The 22,147-nt window shown below is 33.5% G+C and overlaps 2 protein-coding genes and 1 non-coding gene across 3 annotated transcripts; 1 reads left to right on the top strand and 2 right to left on the bottom strand.

Annotated features, from left to right (window-relative positions):
* Nucleotides 1-5,600: 5,600 nt before the first annotated feature.
* Nucleotides 5,601-8,088, bottom strand: LOC131633591 (probable serine/threonine-protein kinase PBL23). Its single transcript, XM_058904289.1, has 5 exons — nucleotides 7,757-8,088; nucleotides 7,398-7,582; nucleotides 6,962-7,151; nucleotides 6,437-6,828; nucleotides 5,601-6,077 (listed from the first exon to the last, which is right to left on the bottom strand). Exons 1-5 carry the CDS (start codon nucleotides 7,851-7,853, stop codon nucleotides 5,805-5,807), a joined length of 1,137 nt encoding a protein of 378 aa, XP_058760272.1. The 5' UTR covers nucleotides 7,854-8,088; the 3' UTR covers nucleotides 5,601-5,804.
* A 9,202-nt stretch (nucleotides 8,089-17,290) lies between these two features.
* LOC131633603 (KIN17-like protein) lies at nucleotides 17,291-20,518 on the top strand. Its single transcript, XM_058904306.1, has 2 exons — nucleotides 17,291-17,397; nucleotides 19,417-20,518. Exons 1-2 carry the CDS (start codon nucleotides 17,291-17,293, stop codon nucleotides 20,516-20,518), a joined length of 1,209 nt encoding a protein of 402 aa, XP_058760289.1.
* A 1,121-nt stretch (nucleotides 20,519-21,639) lies between these two features.
* TRNAM-CAU (transfer RNA methionine (anticodon CAU)) lies at nucleotides 21,640-21,711 on the bottom strand. The gene has a single exon. It is a non-coding gene; the product is annotated as a tRNA-Met (tRNA).
* Between the last annotated feature and the right edge of the window lie 436 nt (nucleotides 21,712-22,147).

Genomic DNA, 22,147 nt, shown 5'->3' with positions numbered 1-22,147 from the left:
TTTTCGTCCCAGACTGCCGCGCTAAGCGGGCTCCCTATCGCACTATGTGTGATACCTACTATAATGAGTCTTGTCTTATTTCCAAAAGCGCGTTAAGCGGGCTTCACCGCACTAAGGCGGGGTCTGCGATTTTTGCAGAAAACCATGTGCGGCCTGCATCAAACCAGTCCCAATATTTCACCCTAAAACATGTTTTAATCACAATTTTCTGCGATTTAAGGTCTACTAACCTAGTTCTAACATGCATAATTCATTCTAAGTATCATAACACAAATATGCATTACAATCCCAATAATCTTTGTCAAGCCCTAAACCTTCAAATTCGCAAAAATGGTAGCTTTGACTCTAGATTAAGTTATTATCCATCAATACAACATCATACATCATATAAACAATACAATCCACATAAGCCATCAATCAGAAATCCATCAAAATCATCAACGGCATCACAAAACCCCAACATACAATTATCAATCCCTTAAATCAAATATAATAATTAGGATAAATCCCCTTACCTTAGGTTATTAACTTGATTGATCCTCCTCTTGATTCTACGATTGTTCTTCTTCTCCTCTCCTTGCCCTAATTCTCTCTTCTTTTCACGTTTCTCCAAAATTCTACGATAATGAGAATTATTTCTTTTTTCCTCTTTTTACCTAGTTAGTCTTAGGACCCTTATTATGAACTTCCCAATTTGCCCTTATTAACTCTACCTCATATTATATCCTTATTTTATTTTATTTAAATAATAATGCTAATTAGAACTATATTATTTTATTATTCTAACCAATGCCTTAATTCCACTACCCCACACATATATCATGATAAGCATAAGCATCACACATCACTTAAACATCGCGTCTACTCATCGACATATCACAATGACTCAGGTAATCACCTCAAAATAATTAAATAATAGATTAAATAATTAAATCTAAATATCAGGGTGTTACAGGTGAAATGGCTTATCCAAATTGCTATGCCGTCGTCGCTTGCTAATCTTCATGATGTGTTCCATGTGTCTTAGTTGAGGAGGTACATTGCAGATCTTTCGCATGTAGTCCAAGTAGATGATGTGCAACTGAGGGATAACCTTACTGTGGAGACATTACCTATGAGGATAGAGGATCGGGAATTGAAGCAAATTCGTGGTAAACAGATCACTTTGGTGAAGGTCGTTTAGGGAGGACCAGCATGTGGGAATATGACTTGGGAATTTGAGAGTAAGATGCGGGAGTCGTATCCTGTGATGTTTGTTTGAGGTAATTTTGAGGACGGAAATCTTTTAAGTGAGAGAGAGAGTTGTAACATCATGTTTTTAGTAGTTATTATTTTATTGATTATTTTATTTATGAATTATTAAGTGGAATGATAATTAAATATGTGTTTTGTGATACATTTGTGATAATTGTGTTTTGGGTTAATAAGTGTGAAAATGAGAAAATAGTCAATTGGGCCTAATGTTTGTTAGAATGAGAAATGGTGAGGTGTTAATGAGTAAACCCATTTAGATAATAAGAATTAGTTAGGTTTCACAAAACTAGAGAGAAAGAGAAAGATAGTAAGAAAAGAGAAGAAAAGAGGAAAAGAAGAGAGAAGAGAAGAGAAAGAAGAAAAGAGAAGAATGAGGCTAACCCTAAGAGGAGAAATCATTACGGTAAGGATGGGATTTCTTAACATGTTAGGTTTTGTTGAGATTTCATGAAATTGAATGATTGAAGCATGTTTTGATGATTATACTTGTTGCTATATGGTGAATACATGCTAGAATGTTTCTATTTCACGAGATTATGAATTGTTCATTATTTTCATAGTTTTGAAATGTTAGGATTTTGAAATGAGGTGATGAAATTGATGTCACGAAATCTTGTTTTTATGATGCTAAATGATTCTATATGTTAGAATACATCATTTCCATGATTAAATCGTTATTTTGGTTGGGTTTTAGTGAAGAGTTCATGTTGGACAATGTTGTTTGTGCAAGAATTTTTCTGCAGAATCGCAGTCGCGCTTATCATGGTAGGGCGGGCTTAGCGCGCCATGTTCTGCATAATTTTATATTTTTGTGAAAAGAGACTGGGTCTTGGATGCTTATTATTTATCATGAATTTTGGTGAATATTCTATAATATTTTGGAATCGTTTGGTCGGCTTTTTGATCAATTCTTTGTGATAACATGATACTTGAATTTTCCATGTATGTATGTTGTGAATTGTGATTACTTGAGAATAATATGGTTGAGCTTTGTTTGCTACTTGCTATTGGTAATGTGATGATTTGGTGGATGTTGTGGAGATGTTTTCATGTATATATGATGACATGAGAATTGTGTGTGTTTGTGCAAATTATGGTGAATTCATATGTGATGAATTGGAGAGATGTATGCTTGTATAATTAAGATTGAGAGATGGTCTTAATTGCATATGTTGGTCGATATTTGCACATGCATTCATTGATCAGGTGAGAAGGATGCAATGTTTGAAAGTTTCGTGGGAGCTATTTGTTAGAACAAGATTTGTTCTGATCAATATTCTTAGTTTTGATGATAACAATGTATATGAATTTTGTATGAGATAATGTGGTACTCTAACACTATGCAATTTCCATTTCAGGAATTATATAAAGAGTATGCACAAAATCAGCGCAAGAAGCACTGACTCAGAAGGTTCAGCATGCAACATCAGAACATGGTCTGGCAAGACATCAAAAGATGGTCAAGCAGAATCAGAACATGGTCTATGGAAGCATCAGAAGAACTTGAGATCAGAAGCAGAAGCACTGAAGTTCTCATGGTATCACGCTCAGAAGCACTTCAAGGTCAGAAGACAAGAAGATGCTCTGCACCAAGCTGTTTGTACTCTGATGATATTCAAACGTTGTTTACACAAACATCAGATCAGAAGCAAGTACTAGCTGGCAGGCTACGCTGAATGACAAAAGGAACTTTGAAAGCTATTAAAGGCAACGTCAGTAGACACAGCGAAAGCAAGGCTTGAGGTAGTTGACAAAAGAGTGAAACATTAAATGCAATGTTGTACGGAATACGCAAAGCATTAAATGCTCCCAACGGTCATCTTCTTAAACGCCTATAAATATGAAGTTCTGATGAGAAGCAAGGTTACGAACTTTGAACATAACACTCGATCCAAAAACGCTGAAACGCTGTTCAATTCAAAATCTCTCATAACTTCATCTTCAACCTCACTTATTGCTGTTGTAATATCTTAGTGAGATTAAGCTTAAACTTAAGAGAAAATCACAGTTGTGATAATAGCTTTATAAGAAGTATTGTAACTCTTAGAATTTGTTTACATTAAGTTGTAAGAACTAGAGTGATCAGGTTGTTGATCACTATACTCTAGAAAGTCTTAGAGGGTATCTAAGCAGATTGTTCCTAGAGTGATCAGGTTGTGATCAGTATACTCTAGAAGACTTAGAAGTTGTCTAAGTGGAAAAACCATTGTAATCTTGTGTGATTAGTGGATTAAATCCTCAGGTGAGGTAAATCACTCCAAGGGGGTGGACTGGAGTAGTTTAGTTAACAACGAACCAGGATAAAAATCATTGTGCAAATTGTTTTTATCTTGCAAGTTTTAAAGCTACACTTATTCAAACCCCCCTTTCTAAGTGTTTTTCTATCCTTCACTATTGACTTGTTTCAAACCAGGAGATGAGTTTGAAGTCTAGAGGAAGAACTTATTTTGGTGGTTATTTGTCTAGAGATGATAGACGCGGGTAATCCGCTAAGGATAATATTGGTACCACATGCATTTACATTGAGGCTCATTGGTGTCACATGCATCAATGTGAAGTGCATTGTGTGTTTGTGTGCTAATTGTGTAAATTGGTGCTTTGTGGATAATTGTGATTGTATTACTTGATATCTTGAATTGATTTATGTCTTTTATAAGATGTTGAATACATGTATACTTGAAGTGTGTGGAATTCGATATTGTATATTTTATACATTGTTCATTATTATATAGTTTCATAATGATATAAATTCTCACCCTTCTATTGGAATGATATTTTGTACGACATCGCTCAGGTACCAAGGAGTAAAGGTGCCTGTTGCTTTTGAGGATTTAGCCGAGGAGCTTTTATTTTTCGTCTATCGTTTTCTTAGGTATAGATGGAACTCATGCTCTGGTTATGTAACACATTGGGGTTTCATTTGATTTCATATTTATTGTTGTTGAGAGATATTGTATTGCCCTTGTTACATTTCGATTATGTTGAATTATGTGATGTGGCCATAGTGCCTAACATTTTATGCATGATTATATGATATGAGATCTAATGATTGGTATCACTTTATTATTCCACTGTGATGTGCATATGCAACATGATATTCAAATGTGTGTTATGAACATGACCAGAGTCTTTATGTCGTTTTTAATTTGTTGTATTTTGAAATACATGTAATGCCCTCTTGATATGCATGTTTTACTCTGATTTATGCAATATATTTGATGTGGGGTTTAGAGGGTGTTACTGTAAACACATCGAAATGATGTTTCATTATCTTTGAGAGAATGTAGTTAAAGGGAAGATGATTCTGGAACACTGCAGAACTGAGAATCAGATTGCAGACATCTTGACAAAAGGAGTACAGGTCGAAGTATTCAAAAGACTAAGAGCTATGATGAATGTAGATATCTTAGACACAATAAATTAGGTGGTGTGCTAAATTGTAATTCCTTGTGTTGAAGCAGCATGTTGCTTGACACAAGGTGTATCGAAAAGCTTAGTCAATCTAGTCGTATGTTGTTGTCGAAGTGTTGAAGCAGTTAGCTTCACACAATATTTCGACTTAGGTCTAAAATAGGTATTTTTGCTTTTATGTTTTGGGCTTTGCCTTAGGGAGAAAGCAAACCTAAAACTATAAATAGAGGAAGTAACCCCTATTTTGTAATAAGTTAAGTATTCACAGAATTTGCAGTTGCAAGTGAATAAGAGATTTCCCATAGTTTATGGACATAGAGTGTTGAAAAGAGAGTGTTGCTAGCATTTCTCTGTATTGAGTTGAGTAAAAATATGCATGATGGTCCAATACGTGTCACCTAAGTCTTTCATAAGCCTCCACTCTCCCCCCCCCCCCCCCCCCCCCCCCCCCCCCCGATTTGTTATAACATTAAAAAAAAGTGTTTTTTATTTTTTATTTTAAATTAATTTTTATGATAATTTTTTAAAAATAATAGAAGTTATTTTTAACTCATTTTTTATAATTTTTTATAAATTAAAAGAGTAACTTTGACATTCAATAACTTAAATATTTGTGTTTAAAGTTTTTAACATAACCAAAATTACATAATTTTTTAAAATAATTTTTATGAAAAAGTTTTTTAAAATAATTTTAAATTTAATTGAATTTTTAAAATTTTGATTTTAAATAAAATCATATTAAAAAGTAAAATTTTGATTTTAAATAAAATCATATTAAAAAGATAAAATACCTAAAATAAAATTATATAAAAGACCATTTCTAATTTTTATTTGAATCTTTTTTTATAAATTATCTTAAAAACATTTAATAAAAATATATAATATATCTTAAGTATCATTAAGAAAAAACCGCAACAAATTTTATTGAAGAACACAGTGAGTAAACATTTATAATCCAGATACCAACCATTATCAACAAAATCTAATACCACTATAACAAATAAACATTGAAAATGAAAGAATATGGTAATTGGTTTTGATCTTCATAATGCTACCTAGTAGCAACACAATGAAATGTTATAAAATAATTCACAAAACTTAGAACTTGCATTTTCATTCACTATCCCTCTAATACTTGTCTAGTCTACCAAATTCATTTGCCAACTTCCTTCTCCTTGCTCACTACAAGTTTCTTTTGTACTTTTTTGTTTACCAACTTGTACATGCCTCATTGCTAAAACTCCAAGAGCTGTTACCACATCACCAATCAAAGGTCTAGCATTTGCATCCTCCAATAGACACATTGCTGCAATTGCTAGTGCTTGTAATAAACCCCTTGTTGGATAGTTCCCTTTTAACAATGGATCAACCATTGATGCATATTTTCTTTTGTTTTTGAGTAGTGGTAGCGCCTGAAATCGAAAATAATATGAAAAAAACATAGTTATTATGTGGATTTCTAGACAAAAACATAGTTATTTTCTTCTATTCGTATGTGTGTTTTTGAAACTCTCGACGTTTTTTTTCTTAAAAACATGTAGTAAATAAGTTTTAACATTAGATCAATCCGCTAAAAAAAATGTTGCTAGGTTATTAAACCTAAAAAAAAATTCACTAAAAGCATGTTTTAGCCTCATGCATCATTGAGCTAACCTTGCTAGTTAAAATCAAAGCATGAATGATCATCTTTGATTAAATTATAAAACCTTAAACTTTATGCTAGAGAAGTTTTATGCTTTTAGGTATATAAAAAAAAAGTTACATGACATACCCAATTGATTAAGTTTTGTTCTTCCGATGCTCTTGAATAATCAAGTACTCTTCTCCCTGTGATCATTTCGAGAAACACAACTCCAAAGCTGTAAACATCTGATCTTGCAGTTAATTGCCCTGTTGATGCATATTCAGGTGCACAATAGCCATAAGTTCCCATAACCCTAGTGGACACATGTGTTTTGTCACCGGTCGGACCAAGTTTTGCAAGTCCAAAATCGGAGAGTTTTGGATTGAAGTTTTCATCTAATAATATGTTGGATGCTTTGAAATCGCGGTATATCACGGGTGGATTTGCCTCCGCATGTAAGTATTCAAGTCCTTTCGCCGCTCCTTCCGCAATTTTCATTCTAGTATACCAATCCAAAGGCTTTTTGGTTTGCGGTAACTCTGAAAATCATTTTTCTTTTGTTGTTGGTCAGATGACATTTAACATTAACATTACTTACAGTATAATTTATAGGATCATATATTTTAATACGGTAACTTCATTTTTCTTTGTGCAAAAAATACATTTACTTACCAAAAAGGTGATCTTCTAAAGAACCATTTGCCATGTACTCATATACCAAAATCTTTTGTTCACCTTCAGAACAATATCCTACCAAATTGACAAGGTTGGAATGGTGCAAAAAACTCAAAATCATAACCTCCGCAAGAAACTCTCTACTTCCTTGAAATCCATCCTTATTAAGTTTCTTTACCGCAACGACCTGAATAAAAGTAACACGACATTTACAAATTCGCTTTTATTATGTGTTTTAATATCAAACCATACGATTCCACCTTAAACCAGCTTTCACTACAATTTAGTTATTTTGGTGGTTCTCACCATTCAAGACAATTGAACCTTAACCTAGAGGTTTTGCATGTTCGATGTTCAATTCGATTCTTAAAATATTATTTATACTTTCTTAACCTAAATATTAAAATAACTATTAGATTAAATAATATTATACCTTATTATCTATGCTTTTGATGCGTCCTTTATAAACCCTCCCAAAACCTCCTTCACCAACCATATTGCTGGTATGAAAATTCTTAGTTGCAACACATAATTCATTGTAAGAAAATATCTTAGAGGTAATATTTCCTTTGTCATCGTTGTTGATTTCTTCCACTATGTACTTCCTTTTGCCACTATCTACAATATAAAGTTAATATATTCTCATTAACATTAGTTAATTAAATCATGAAAATCAATACAAATATATATGTGAAACCAAAACCTCACATATGAAAACATTAAGAGAAAAAAAATGTAAAATGATTGATAGAATGAGGAAGGTTTTAAGATTGAAGGGTAAGAAAAACATACCATATTTAAAACAGATGTTATGATAATCCTTAATACGCTTCTTCAATGAGTTCTTGTCATTCTTATCTTGTGATTTACAACATGCAAAGAAACTCATTTTCCACCCTTAAATATTTGCAAAATTCTTGCATCACCTTTTGAAATCTATACCTTAAAGCATGTGAATTTTGTTTTCAAACCTTGGCCCTTCAAAAACAAAATTGATTCTATGAATTTTGTTTTCAAAGAACCTTTCACGCATGGAAAGGTTTCATTGTTCTTCAAAAGAAATGATGACTTTGTCAAACATGTTAATTCAAAAATAACCGATAGAGAGAACCTATTGTTGAATTTAATGTCATTATATAAAGTTCTTTTCTTAGGTTCCACTTTATCATGCCAACTAACAGGAGGAGCACTCTTTATGGATTCATGATGAAGATTTAAGTAATGACAACTATTAATTTTGCATGGACAATAATTTAACGTTGGATCCTTCTCATCTAACTCAATTATGTTCTTTTTCATTAAGGGTGTACCTAATTTTAACTAACCAATATTTTCATGCTTTTAAACCTTTTAATGACTATAAACTCTCTTTTTCTTTGACAGATTGTCAATGACCTCAATTAAAATGACATCGTGGAATATTGTAAATTGTTTTATTAATTTTATTATGATTTTTTTTTTTTTGGTTTATATTATGATCTTTTTAGGTTAATTCGTAGGTACCCATGAGTTTAAGTTGGGTGCGAGTACCTTTAATGCAAATTATATTTTAATTTTAATTTATTTTAAATAAAATAAAATAAAAAGTGATGTGGCAAATTCCACTATTTGATTGGACGAGGGTACCTGTATTCAACTAAACTCAAAGGTACTAGAGTGTTCACAATTTTTTTTAATGTGTGTAAGCATACGAATGATAAAGATGCTGATCAAACTTATTTTAGTTGGTCTTTCGGTTTGACCAAAGGCCTATTATGACTGACATCTGATAAGGTTATTTCAGCATAAAATAAATTATTCACTAACATGCAAATGGATCTTAATTTATGGACACTGCATAGGAGGACGACCTCATCCTTTATCTCGACTGTTGACCATATCCAATCGTTGTCCACACTCTATGTCGGACATACCATAAATAGTTCTAACAATCTCCTTTATATAAACGTGACTCTGAGTCATGTCCATGTATTCTTGGAACACACATTTACAAAGTTTCAACTCATTAAAACATTGACTTGAACGTTGAAGTGCTAACCTTTTCTGACATCCCTCTATTCATTGGAAAACCATAACCACGTACTAGAAGGTTTAAAACGGTTGTCATCTTCAACATTTCATCTTTTTTTGTTTCAAGTATAGAATAGCGGCGTCGTCTGTGGAAATTGTTTTTTTGGTTCTTGTGAATTCCCCAATTAATTTCTCTAATATTCATTGTTGCACTACCACAATTGTTTTTTTGTTATAATTATGACAACCTTAATCATATCGTAAACACTCTGTGTTATCTTTTCCAAGGGTTGGTTTGAAAGCAACTCTCACTTGCAGCGCAACTAACGATCTTGGAATGAGAGTTTAGATTCTCCAAGACAACATTTCACCTATTATCTCTTATATAGCTGAAGAACCTCCACAACAACAAGATCCCCAAGCTTCAACGATGATTCCTCAACCGATTGTTCAATAGTATTATTTAATTACTACGTTCCAACATCATAACGTGATCACCTTAACTTGAGCATACTTAATTTGATTGCTTGCCTTTTGTTCAAAATGATTTTTCAAAATGTTTATGTGTCTGACTTTCTCTTGACAATGTTCCATGAGGTCTTAAATTAAAGTAATTAAATCAGCACAACGAAGTTTAGAAAATACCTCATCTTCTTCCTCAAAATCTGAACCAGAACTTGAGTCAGATTTTGTGTCTAAAGATGTTGAAGCAACCTGAGTCAGATTGGATTCTTCTTCTTATTTGTCATATTCTCCTTCTTTGTCGAGTTCATCCTTTTTTTCCATGAGACTTTTCTTGACCTTGTTTCTGATGTTACTCTTCTAAAAGCTTCCTTTCTTTGGCTGGTCCTTTTGTAGTTCTGGACAATCAACTATAAAGTGACCAAGCTTTTTGCAGTTAAAGCTTCCCTTCTAGTCATATTTATTGATTCTGGATCTGAACCCTCTCAAGCCATTGCCTCTGCCTGAGAATCTTCTATTCTTATTATTGGCCAAATATTGAAATCTCTTAATTATGAATGACATTTCTACATCTTTTGAACCTTCTTTTGAACCTTCTTTAGAACCTTCTTCATGAGTAGGTTCTTTAGATTTCCAGTCTTGATAAGATTTGGCATATTGGTCAACAAATTTTAAAGCAATAGACTTTCACTTCTTAATAGGTTCATCTTCAATCAGCTTTATCTCATGACTCTGAAGATTTCTTATCAGACTTTCAAGACTTGTTGTGTTCAAGTCTTTAGCTTCTTGAATAATTGTCACCTTTGGTCTATATTTGATAGGAAGACTCATAAGAATCTTTTTGACATCATCAACAATTGTATAGCTTTTGTTTAAAACCTGAAGTCCATAAACAAGAACTTGAAACCTTGAGAACATGGTTTCAATATTCTCATATTCCTCCATTATGAACAACTCATATTGTTGGACCAAAAGATTAGTCTTTTCCTCATTTACTTGTTGATTTCCTTCATAATTAAAAGATAGTTTTTGCAGTAGACTTGTCAATTATCTTGATGTACTCAGAGTGAGTAGAACATCTACCAAAATTCCTTGTACTCTATGATGTTTTCTATAGATCTTTTTCAGAGCAGGGTGATACTTTTTCGGCCAGCCACCATACATACTCTATCTACTTTAATATCAATGCCATCTTCAAGAATATCCCACAACTCATCATCAATACCTATGATATGAGTATACATCTTACTCTTTTCCACCATTCAAACTCATTAGAATCTCCACTGAAGACTTGAGGTTTAGAATTATAGTTGTTCTTTTCAACAACACTATAATCAAAAGGAACAACATTGTTTGTAGGGCCACCAGAGGTTCCATACTCTTCAGTCATGTTTATCTCTTAGGATCTTTTATGTTTATCTCTTAGGATACTTTTAAGTGTTTAAGCACAGACTGTGCTTTGATGCCAACTAAAGGAAAGAAAACACAATAAGGGGGGTTGAATTGTGTTTACTTTTTTTTTCTTTTTCTCTTTAAAATATTTTATCAGAATCTGAATACAAGGTTAGAATCTGAGTCATAGTCTGAAATATGCATCAAAATAAAGGTTTAAAGGTAAATAAGAAGAACACAAATGATATATCATGGTTACTCCCACAAATAAGGAGTAATCCAAACCCCTTGAACTTCTAAGAGATTTTCACTATAGCCAAATCTGATTACAGATGCTCAAGCATACAAGCAAGAGACTTTCAAATGCTCTAACACAAAAGTAAGAAACTTTAATGCTCAAGCACACAAGCAAAAGACTTCAATGCTCAAGAACACAAAAAAAAGACTTCAATGCTCAAACACACTAGCAATAGACTTCTAACAACCTATATAATAAATTATGGATTGTTTAAGATTTACACTTGATATACAATCAGAGGTGTAAAAAAAATACAACACAGAAAGACTCTATGACTTAAGAACTTATAATAATGTACAATTGATAAGAAGTTCTAAGTTTAATCTTGTGCAATAGTTTTGACAGAGTAACAACTCTTTATTTGTCAAGGCAAAATGTTGTATCTTCTCCAAGAGTTTTCAGCTCCTTATATAAAGGAACACAAAAGAGTCGTTAACTTCATGCATAAGGAGTCTTTGAGAGAAGCATTATCAGAGACTTTGGAATGCTTCTTGGTATGGTTAATATCATTGAGAGGTCATTTTAACATCCTTTGCTACAAGAGGAATTATCAGTTGCATGAAAATGGATGAACTCTATCTTTGTTAACGGAATTTGGCCAATGATGCCTACCTATGCGACTATAGAGTAGATATATTTCCCTTTATATCTTTCTTTTGAATTGATTGGATTGCAGTATTACAAGTAATATATGTGATACTAGGGTTTAGTTTATCTAAAATCCTAATTCCCAGTTTTCCTCAACAAGTAGTTATCTCTACCCATAATTATCTCAACAATATAAGATATACTCTCAACAACCCATAATCATCTCAATAATCCATAATTATCTCAATAATATGAGTTATACTATCAACAACCCATAATTATCTCAACAATATGAGCCATACTCAACAGTTAGAACCTCATAATCATTTTACATTTTGCAAAAATTGAGATACTGGAAGTGCGATTCGAATAACACTCTCAACTTGAATCAGGGTCACAGAATGTCCAGGAATTGTCTTCATGTTGCCTTGATTCAAATCACAAGATCTTGATTTGAATCATAGACCGCCTCGTTTGAATTAAACAATAATGCATTTCTATGGGATTTGATTCGTGAGTCTTGATTCAAATCACATTTTTTCATGACTCGGATAATGTGATTTGAATTACAAAAAGTGTGACTTGAATTACAAAATGGGTTTTCATTTGTTTTTTGCTCTTGATTAAAATCACTTAATCTTTTGACTAAAATCATACGTCTTGCTTATGACTCGAATCAAACACAATTTTTTCACTCATTAAAGCATTTTCTCTCAAAACATTTCACAACGTTGGAAACATACACTTCCACTATTGATTTGAATTTTCACAACCCATTTGTTCTCACATTTTCAAAAGAGTTTTAAATCTGGTTTTGAGTGTTTGCAAACAAAAGCTTTTATCTTCTACCCCTTTCTTTATCAATTTTTGTTTGGATCTAACTCTCATCTTTGAGGTGTGATTTATGTGAGGAGGTTTGTTATTGCGATTAACACTTATTTGAATATTTCTTGAGATTTTAGAGGTTTGAAAATTGTGTGTGTGGTTGTGGTTGGTTTTGACAAGTCTATTGGAAAAGAATGAAACTCTTCTCTCCATAATTACTTTGGTAATGTTACGTGGAAGCCTACAGACAAAATGAGAGTTTTTCTTAATCTTTTGACAGACAAAGGCTCAAGATTCCGGTAAGATTAAGTGAAAATCACTACAGAACATGGATTTTGAAATAACATTCTTGGTGCTAGAAGATTCAAGTCGGTTTCGAGTAAGGTTTTTGCAAGGATTCAATTTTGGATACTCCGTACAAGTAAACGAGGATTTTGATAGAAGATTTTTATATTTAGCCTATTCGAATTGTAATTGCACTGAACATCTTGTAAATTTGTCACAAACTATAGTGGAAGACCAACAATTTCAATGGGAAATCATTGGAGAGTGAAATAGGCTTAGATAGGACGATAGCATAACCATTATATATATGGCGTACTCTCTCTCTCTCCCTCTCTCTCTCTCTCTCTTAATTTCTTAGAATTGTAAGTTTATGTAGATTTATTGCACTCGTAGAATCACACGTTGTTAGGTTTATTGATTTGATAGTGATTTACTGTATAACTGTAGGTTTTGATAGATTGGTGCTGCAAATATCTCTTGTTGTTGATTAAGACTCAAAATTGTAATTTTAGAATTCCATTTGTATTGATTATGTACACTTACACTTATCGTGTAAGTTTATCATAATTCAATATTCCATTTTGATTAGTTAGATTATTTGTTTGATCCAAATTTCAATCTTTGTATACTGATTAAGGTGTTTGTGTATACCATTTGATAAGCCTAATAAATTTTATACACATTATTGTGCTTTTGCTCACCAAACCACTTTTAAACTCTAATAAGTTTTTCAAACTAAACAAATTTTAAAATTAGTCATTTTTTGGGGAGGTCTATTCACCCCCTCTAGACTGTTGCATTCTTGCATTCTCACCCAACATTGATCAAGTTCCAATGCTTGGAGATCAAGTTATGAAATCCTATTTGTGGAAGGCAACACCTTTTATCAAGCGGAGTTAGGTGAAGTTAGTAAAGATCTCTAATTAAACAGGTTGCTTGATGATGATGGTTATCATGCAGAGTTATCTTAAGCCTCATCAGAAGAAGATTCAATATTCTCGTAAAATGTTCAAGTCGAAGATAATTTTGGTGCTTTTCTCTCACCCCTAAACTATTTACTTTCCGTTCAATATTTTTTTGCTGTAATTCCATTTTCTTATTTCGCTACTTTAATTTTTTTGTCTTACAAATGCTTTTTAAAATTAGTTTTTGCGAAAGATTTTCTTTTGAAAGTGGTTTTTCAAACCCACACAATTCACCTATTTTCTTGTGTTTGGACCTTCATGTCCAACAATGGTAACTGTACTCAGGTAAGATCCCTAAATGGCTTATTCTAAGTTTTAGAGAAAATGAGGAGTTAGGAGGAAATCCCCAACAAGACATTTCCAACCATGACCAACTTTGGCGTTTCAAGGATCCTCGTTGACGAAGAGAGTTCTTGGGATCCTATCTTCATGAATCTGGTTAGATTGTCATCAAGTCGAACAACTTCTAAATCAATGTCCGAAATTTGTCTGATTTCATCTTTGTTCATGTTGAAGTTGAACATATTGACTATCCCCAGATTTTCCTCTAATACCGCCAAAGTAGATAGGAGGTTTTTAAGTATGACTTCACAGACATGCCCAACAACCGTCAAATTAGCATGAATTATGACTGCCTTCCATCATTGTTATGACATGTTTCCTTAACGTGGACCGAGGAATCTACGATGTCTAGTTTTTTCACAAAGGATTTTCTAAGCATGTCGATGAAAGAACTCTTACACAAAACTACCAAGAAATAAATGGTTACCTTTCTTTTGCTTTCCCCTTCTCGAATCGATAGCAGTAGATCTATCATTTTGCAGGGATGAGTTATAGAAATGTTGAAGGCCAAGAGACATCTTCCACTGCATGGACTCAGATCTAGCTGACGGAGTTTTAGCTGCTCGAGTGTGTCAATATAGAGGACTTTACACGAATTTCAGTCTTCTACGAGGAATCTTGCTACTGTGTGATCCTACAATGACTGTTATAACCAACAATAACTTCACATTTAGGATTCCACTCACCTTCTCACAATCTCAAAGTTCTAGCATTGCTCAGTCCTTACTTGGTGATCTGATGTCAGTCGTTGCTCGAAGGAGGTTCTTCGGTGCAATGTACGAGGTTACTCTCTCCATCTCACAGTGGTTCTGGTAGAGATTTGACTTAAAATAAAAAAATTTGTTTGTAGAATTTTATGGGAATTAGGAGTCAATTCCCACTGACGACACCATTATTCTAGATTGAAAATATATTTGGTGTTGGTTGCAGAGGTAGGACCCTAGAATTGATGACGCTGATCTCTAGTTCGATAGCGCATTTTTGACCAACAAGATTATATCATTTCAACACCAAATTAGTTATAAAATCCAAGATGAGTATAATAAAAAGTGGAGATCATAAAAGTGTACCTTAAACCACAGTTGTGCTACCTAAATATATTAGATAATTCTAATTTAGCTGGACACGATTAAATAAATTAGATAATTCTAATTTAGCTGGACACGATTGAGCCTTTAGCCATATTTTCCTTTTAAAATATTAAAAATGACTTTTTGTTTATTATATATTTGATTAATTAATTTCATCAACATTCTAAATATAGTGATTCCTAATAAAATTAAAATCACACCATTAAAAAGTTTAGTGGCCAAAAATAAAATTAAACTTGGTATAATTACACATATTTTTTTTGACCGAGTTAAATTTAATAATTTGAACAAATAAAAGAAACAATATTTCTTTTTTTTACTAAGAAAAATTGACACAATCTTTGGTTGGAATTTGATTCAATGGCGGTGATAAAGGCGTTTAAGTCTCTTTGTTCGGTGCTTTGGTATATTAGACATAAATGAGTAAATTGTATAAATATAATCACTAATTGAAATTTTGTGGTCTCTCATATTTTTAGAGAGGATAACAGTTGTGCGCGCACTTGCTAACATAGATCTTAATCTTATTGATTCATCTTATTTATATTCCATCCTTGCTTGTTTAAGGACATATTTTATAAAGAATATGTTAGATTTGCCATTCTTTAGGCCTATTTCTTCGTGGTAGGGTCTTGGTGGCTGTCCCCTCTATTCTTTTGTAACAATTTTCTTTTTTATTTCTCAATCATTATTAAAAAAAATTATAAATATAAATTATTATAACTTTAAATTTCTTTTAGTTATAACAATTTTAGAGAAATCATTTTTTTTTTTTTTTTTTGGTTTATAACCACCGGTTTAGTCCGGTTCGGGGGAACAGCTCTGGCATCAAGTGGGTCAAGCCCCCTCCCGATCGCAGTTGCGGGGGATCGAACCGTGGTTCTCCCTACCAAGTCCAGCGCCAATCACCACTGGACCAACTAACGATTGGTTAGAGAAATCATTTAAAACTAATTTTTATCAACACAAAAATTACACACACATTTAAATATAAATTATCTTTCACTTAACTCTAGAATTAAATTCATTGGTTTTTTATTTATTTTGTGACCATTTAAGTCAATTTCAAAGAAATACCATACAAGCTACTCACAAATGGATCCTAGTGAAGGTTATGTTTAATAATTTTCTATCGACTATTATGTATGTATGATGTTGATGATTTTTCTTGATCCATGGTATCTTTTTTCTTCATCATGCCTTACTTCTTATTTTGTGATCTCCTACTCTAGTTCGTCTGGTTCAGAGTCGAACCGGTTTCGTGACGTCATACCGGCCGAACCGGCATTGTTCAACTGCAAATCTTATCTGAAAACTGAACCGAATTATTCATGTGTTCGGCTGACGGGTCGTTTCTTGTCTTTTTGAGAGAAATTGTGTCTTTCATCTTGGGAGGTTGTCAGACCTCTGAAATTTACGGTGTTGTAATCAAGGGGTTATCCGTATTCTTGGTAATATGATTTAAGGTTTCTATTAGAATATTCATGTTTTAATTTTAAATAGCATTCATGTGTTCAATAAGAATGTGTTAATTCCTAGGATTAAAACTATAATCATGGGTATATTGTTACCAGGAGTTTTATGCATATCTTTGTGTTTGGCGAATAATATAATTTTCTAGGAATACAAGATTCCTATCCTATTACATGGAAATGAAAAGTGAGAAAACCATTTGTAAATTAAACTCCCAGGAATAGAAAGTTTCTAGGCGTAATTTATAAAAACTTGAAACAAACACGAGAACAAAAAAATTTAGGTCACATTTCTGGAAATAAATTTGGAATCTGTGAAACAAACGTCCACTAAATGTGTGCGTTGATCACTTTTCATAATTACATGATATCTTGTTGATCACTGTGTTAGCCTGGCTGCTTGCTTCCAAATACTACTGCTTCATGTTCTAGTATATTATGAATTTTAGTTGTTGTTAATCTGTATTTATTGACGATATTTCTTTTTTGTTTGTGTTTTTCAGAAATAGACATAATTTCAGTTAAGAGGAAGGGAGCGTTGTGCAGGATTACATATATTATTTTGTTTGATCTGAAACAGTACGTCTAGATTGCCAATGAGAAAAAACGACTTTCTCACGCCTAAGGCAATTGCCAATCGAATTAAAGCAAAAGGACTGCAAAAGCTTCGATGGTACTGCCAGATGTGCCAGAAGCAATGTCTGTAACACCCCATATTTTCTAATTTTAATTTAATCGGAAATTAAATTATTATTTGGAATTTATTTGGTATTTTCGTTGAACTAATTGGAAGAATTATGGAGTATGGGTCTTTGGGCCAAGTGAGGTATTTAGTAATGAGGGGGTGTTAAATGTTGAGCCCATTACTAAATTATGCCATGTTTTAATAAAACAAGAAAATAAGAGGAAATTGAGAAATAGAGGGAGAAAACCTAAGAGGGAGAGCAGAAGAACTCATGGGCAAAAGCTATTTTCGCAACCCTTTGGCAGCCTTCACAAATCATGTCATAACTTTCTGCTCGTAACTCCAAATCAGGTAACTCTTGAAGATTCGGATTCTACATGAAATTTCCTTCGATTTGATATATTAATTCGTGTCAGGGAAGTTCTTGGTGAGGGAGATAAGCGGGTTTGAAGATTGGAGATTCTTGCTGAAAGTGATGAAAAGAGCCTTACGGGTTTGATGGAGAAGAAGGAGAAATGTCTGGATTCTTGGCTAAGGTAAGGGGGGACTCTTCCGGTTAATTTCTATTATGTGATTATGGGTAATAGGATGGATTAACGTATGATTCGATTCGATTGGGTATATTGGGATTTGATATTGTTAAGTATGTTATGATTTGGGATAATTGATGAATTTGTATAGATTGTTGGTTATTGATGTGTTGTTTTGATGTATAATGATGTGTGATGAGAAATTCGATGTTTGCATGTCTGTATATGATGTCTGGAATCGTTTTTGGGTAAAAAGGGTGTGAAATCGCAGGTCTATCGCAGACCTGAGAATTGATGAAATCGCAGGTCCGCTGAGCGGAGGTCCCAACGTAGTTTGCTTCTGTTGGGCGTCTCTAGAGGTTCGCTGAGCGGAGGTCTGGAGGATTCGTTTCTGTCGGGCTTCGCTGAGCGAACTTTGCTGTGTCGAATTTTTCTAAAACTTTAAAATAACGTATCTTTTGATCCGTGTATCCTTTCTTGGTGCCGTTTGGGGCATTGTGAAGCAAATTAAATATTTTCTATGATGAATTGGTGAGATGGGCGGTGACCCGAATTATTTTTAAAATATTATTTAATTGCTTCAGTGATATACATTGTGTGTATGTGGAATTGTGTAAACATGACAATGTTTTTGTGGGATGATGGAATGAACCGTTATTATTATTAACGTGATGATTATATGTTATATGTGGACATGTATGATTGAATGTAACATTGTGTGCATATGTTTTTGAATGTGACAATGTGTTGATGCGGTGATAGATTTGTTGTGACTATTATCATGGTTGTTGTGATAATATGACGGTGATGATTGAATGATATATTTGATGTAAATATATGTGAATAATTGAATGATTGTGCAGCGTGTACATACTTATTCGGTGATGAAAATGGTGAGTTATGATGAGACGATGCGGTGCATCGGATCGGTGATGTTTTTAAGTATGGTATATGTGTACATTCATTCATATGCATTTGATGATGGATCCCAGTGATGTTTGATGTGATTTGTTGTATTTGTTGTGATTGATGAATGATCATTGAATATCTGAATATATGACAATTTGGGTGAATGATATATTATGATGTTTTGTTGCTTATGAATGCATAACATTGATTAATTGAGAATGAGACTCACCCTTACTTGTTGACATTTTTCAGATTTGAGAAGTAGCGGCATTAGTGCTCGGTGAGGATGACTCGTAGAGTTTATCCGTTGTTTTGGGTCGTGTCGGTCATGCTCTGATCTTGTAACACTGGAGAACGATAGTTTTAGAGTTTTAAGAGATTACTCTATTTTATTTGGTGTTGGATTATATTTCCATTTGGCTGTATTGACGTTGTTTCCCATTCCGCTGTGATAAATATGATTATGTTTTGGTAAATCGTTTCCTAATGAAGCATGACTTCGACCATAATTGGTTTATTTGTTTTTAAATAATTGTGGCACCCTTGTATTTATATTTTTACTCTGATTATTTATTAAAATTTCCGCGGGGTTTAGAAGGGTGTTACAGTGTCATGATGAGAATTGTTTCAAATGCCACTGCATGAGTGAAGGGCACCAGCGTCAAATGCAAATTTTTGGACAAAACCCAACCCGCATAGTTGAGGGCTATACCGAAGAATTTAAGACTACTTTTCTTGAGCACATGAAGCGCAACCATCGACTCAACCGTGTAGCTGCCACTGTAGTGTATAATGAATACATAAATGATAGGAATCACGCTCATATGAACTCCACAGAGTGGGCTACACTTACTGAGTTTGTTAAGTACTTGGGTCGAACTAGAAAATGTAAGGTTGAAGAAACACCCAAGGGATGGTTCATTACATACATAGATAAAGATTCATACACCCTTTTCAAGAAGAAGATGAAGAATAAGAGAATCAAGGCAGATTTGGTAGATGAAAAAAAACAAGAGAAGGAGATCCAGAAACAGATTGAAAGGGCTGAGCAATTGATGCTGCTATCTAATCCAGAGTCCAATCAGCCTTCACAGGTAGAGACTATAAGGGAACTAAATGCAGAAGATGGAATTAAGATAGGATTTTCTCTTGGGTCGTCTGCTAAACCTATAGCTAAGGATAAAGGCAAGACATCGAGGATGGCGTTTGATGAGGTTGATGAAGAGAAATATGAGGAAAAGAATCGTGTAAAAAATTTGAAAAGGAAAGAAAGCGGCGGTGGAAAATCAACTCTTGATGAAATGATCAGGGAAGAAGAGAGGAAAAAGGAAAAAATCAACAGGAAGGATTATTGGTTGCATGAGGGAATTGTTGTTAAGGTTATGAGCAAAGTCTTGGCAGAGAAGGGATACTACAAACAAAAAGGTGTTATGAGGAAAGTAATTGACAAGTACATAGGGGAAATAAAAATGTTAGAAAGCAAGCATATGCTTAGAGTTGATCAGGAAGAGCTTGAAACTGTGATACCACAGGTTGGGGGACGTGTAAAAATAGTAAATGGGGCTTATCGTGGATCCCTTGCTAGGCTGCTCGGGGTGGATACATATCAATTTTGCGCTAAGGTGCAGATAGAGAAAGGCGCTTATGATAATAGGGTGCTTAAAGTTGTGGAATATGAGGACATATGTAAAGTAGCCTAGTGAGTTTGATTTTTGTGATTCTGTTAATTTGCAGGAGTTGGAAAGTTTGTTGTTATGTATTATGCGGAAGCTCTAGACTTTAAATGTCATCTCTATAACATAAATTAAACCATGACAATTATCTTTTCTTCTATTGAATAAAATTCTTGGTTGGTGTAATTTAGAATTTTGATTTCTGGCTATAATTATGCCAGAAAAGTGCATTAAAGGCTGGCAACTGCCAGTGCCATTATATCATGTTTGATTGTTGTAATTGTTATTCAGTTTTATTTTTGAATTTTACTGGTGAGTAAAAAGAGCTCTTGTGGGTGACTGCTAGTACCATTAAAATAGAATAATACAGTCTGAGCAACTAAACACACTTACTTAACTAGCCAATATACAATCTTGTTTATCATGTAACAAAACCTCAATTTAACATGTTAATATACGATCTTATATGCTATTGGTAGCTTCTCTGTTGTCACTACCACCAACTAGAATCTGCAGTATAACTGGTACCATATAATAATAAGGTAGAACTATTTTTTGAAAAAAAAAACAAATGCATTAACAAAAAAAAAAGCACAAGATGTGCTATTAGATACAGCAAAATAATCAGACTGTCATGGCAGGACATAATCACCACCAAAATTACTCCAACAGTGATCAAATACAAAAAAACAAATATAAACAAAAGTACTATCACCTTTAACTCTAAGACTTGCAATAAATTGCTACAAAACACTCACCAAGTTCTCCAAACAACCCAACAAACTTTAGAAACAAACACTTCAACGCCCTAGACCAAGGAGAATATGATCCAACATAACCAAATCCAAGCAATCTATAAGAAGTGCCTTAAGCAAATCACCAACTCAGCCCTGCAACAGCTACACCAGAGCCCCAAAAAGAATGCAAATCTGAGTTAAAACTGACTGCAACACAAACTACGCCGAGGTGCTGAAGCAGCCATGACTGATTGATGAAAACAACCCAACAACAGATCGATTACCAACACAACAAAAAAACAGAGAAATGCCCCCTTCATTTGTGGACAAGAATAACAACAACCAACTAACCGCAAAGATTCTCACTCCCTCAATAGCATACTATAAATGAGTGAACAAAAAATATCAAATTATCAGAGCCTGGTTTCGATCCAGGGACCTGTGGGTTATGGGCCCACCACGCTTCCGCTGCGCCACTCTGATTTGTTGAAACCAATTCTTCACAAAATATATATCAACGTATTACTCGTATTGGTTGATATATAACACAAAATATATGTCAAGATAATTGAAGTGGAAAATATAATTGTGTAATATAACACATGAAATAGTTTTACATTTTTTAATAGATTTGATTCAATAAGAATTTCTATACTTAAATGAAGCTTAAAAGTTCAGTATTTGGACTAATTTAAACTAATTTAAGTGTAGTAATGTTCAAGACTTGCTATCTTTGCTGAAGTGTTAATATCCAAATTGGAGTGTATTTGTTGTTGGATTGCAACGTGAAGAAGTTCAAGGGCATTACTTTATTCATGCATGAGGTGCTACCGTGCTAGTTCACCACAGCAAAAATTCATACAAAAATTTAAATCTCAAATATGTATTTTTGGACACACCTAAATTACCATCAAACCTT

This window comes from Vicia villosa, unplaced genomic scaffold (genome assembly GCF_029867415.1).
Source record: "Vicia villosa cultivar HV-30 ecotype Madison, WI unplaced genomic scaffold, Vvil1.0 ctg.001147F_1_1_1, whole genome shotgun sequence".
Taxonomy (NCBI): Eukaryota; Viridiplantae; Streptophyta; class Magnoliopsida; order Fabales; family Fabaceae; genus Vicia; species Vicia villosa.
This window is presented reverse-complemented; position numbering and strand designations above follow the sequence as displayed.

Coding starts and splice junctions, on each gene's coding strand:
- LOC131633591 (XM_058904289.1), bottom strand. CDS start 7,853: ATGAGTTTCTTTGCATGTTGTAAATCACAAGATAAGAATGACAAGAAC. Junction 7,583..7,756: donor TAACATCTGTTTTAAATATG/GTATGTTTTTCT, acceptor TTTATATTGTAG/ATAGTGGCAAAAGGAAGTAC. Junction 6,829..6,961: donor TTTAGAAGATCACCTTTTTG/GTAAGTAAATGT, acceptor AATGATTTTCAG/AGTTACCGCAAACCAAAAAG.
- LOC131633603 (XM_058904306.1), top strand. CDS start 17,291: ATGAGAAAAAACGACTTTCTCACGCCTAAGGCAATTGCCAATCGAATT. Junction 17,398..19,416: donor ATGTGCCAGAAGCAATGTCT/GTAACACCCCAT, acceptor GGGGTTTAGAAG/GGTGTTACAGTGTCATGATG.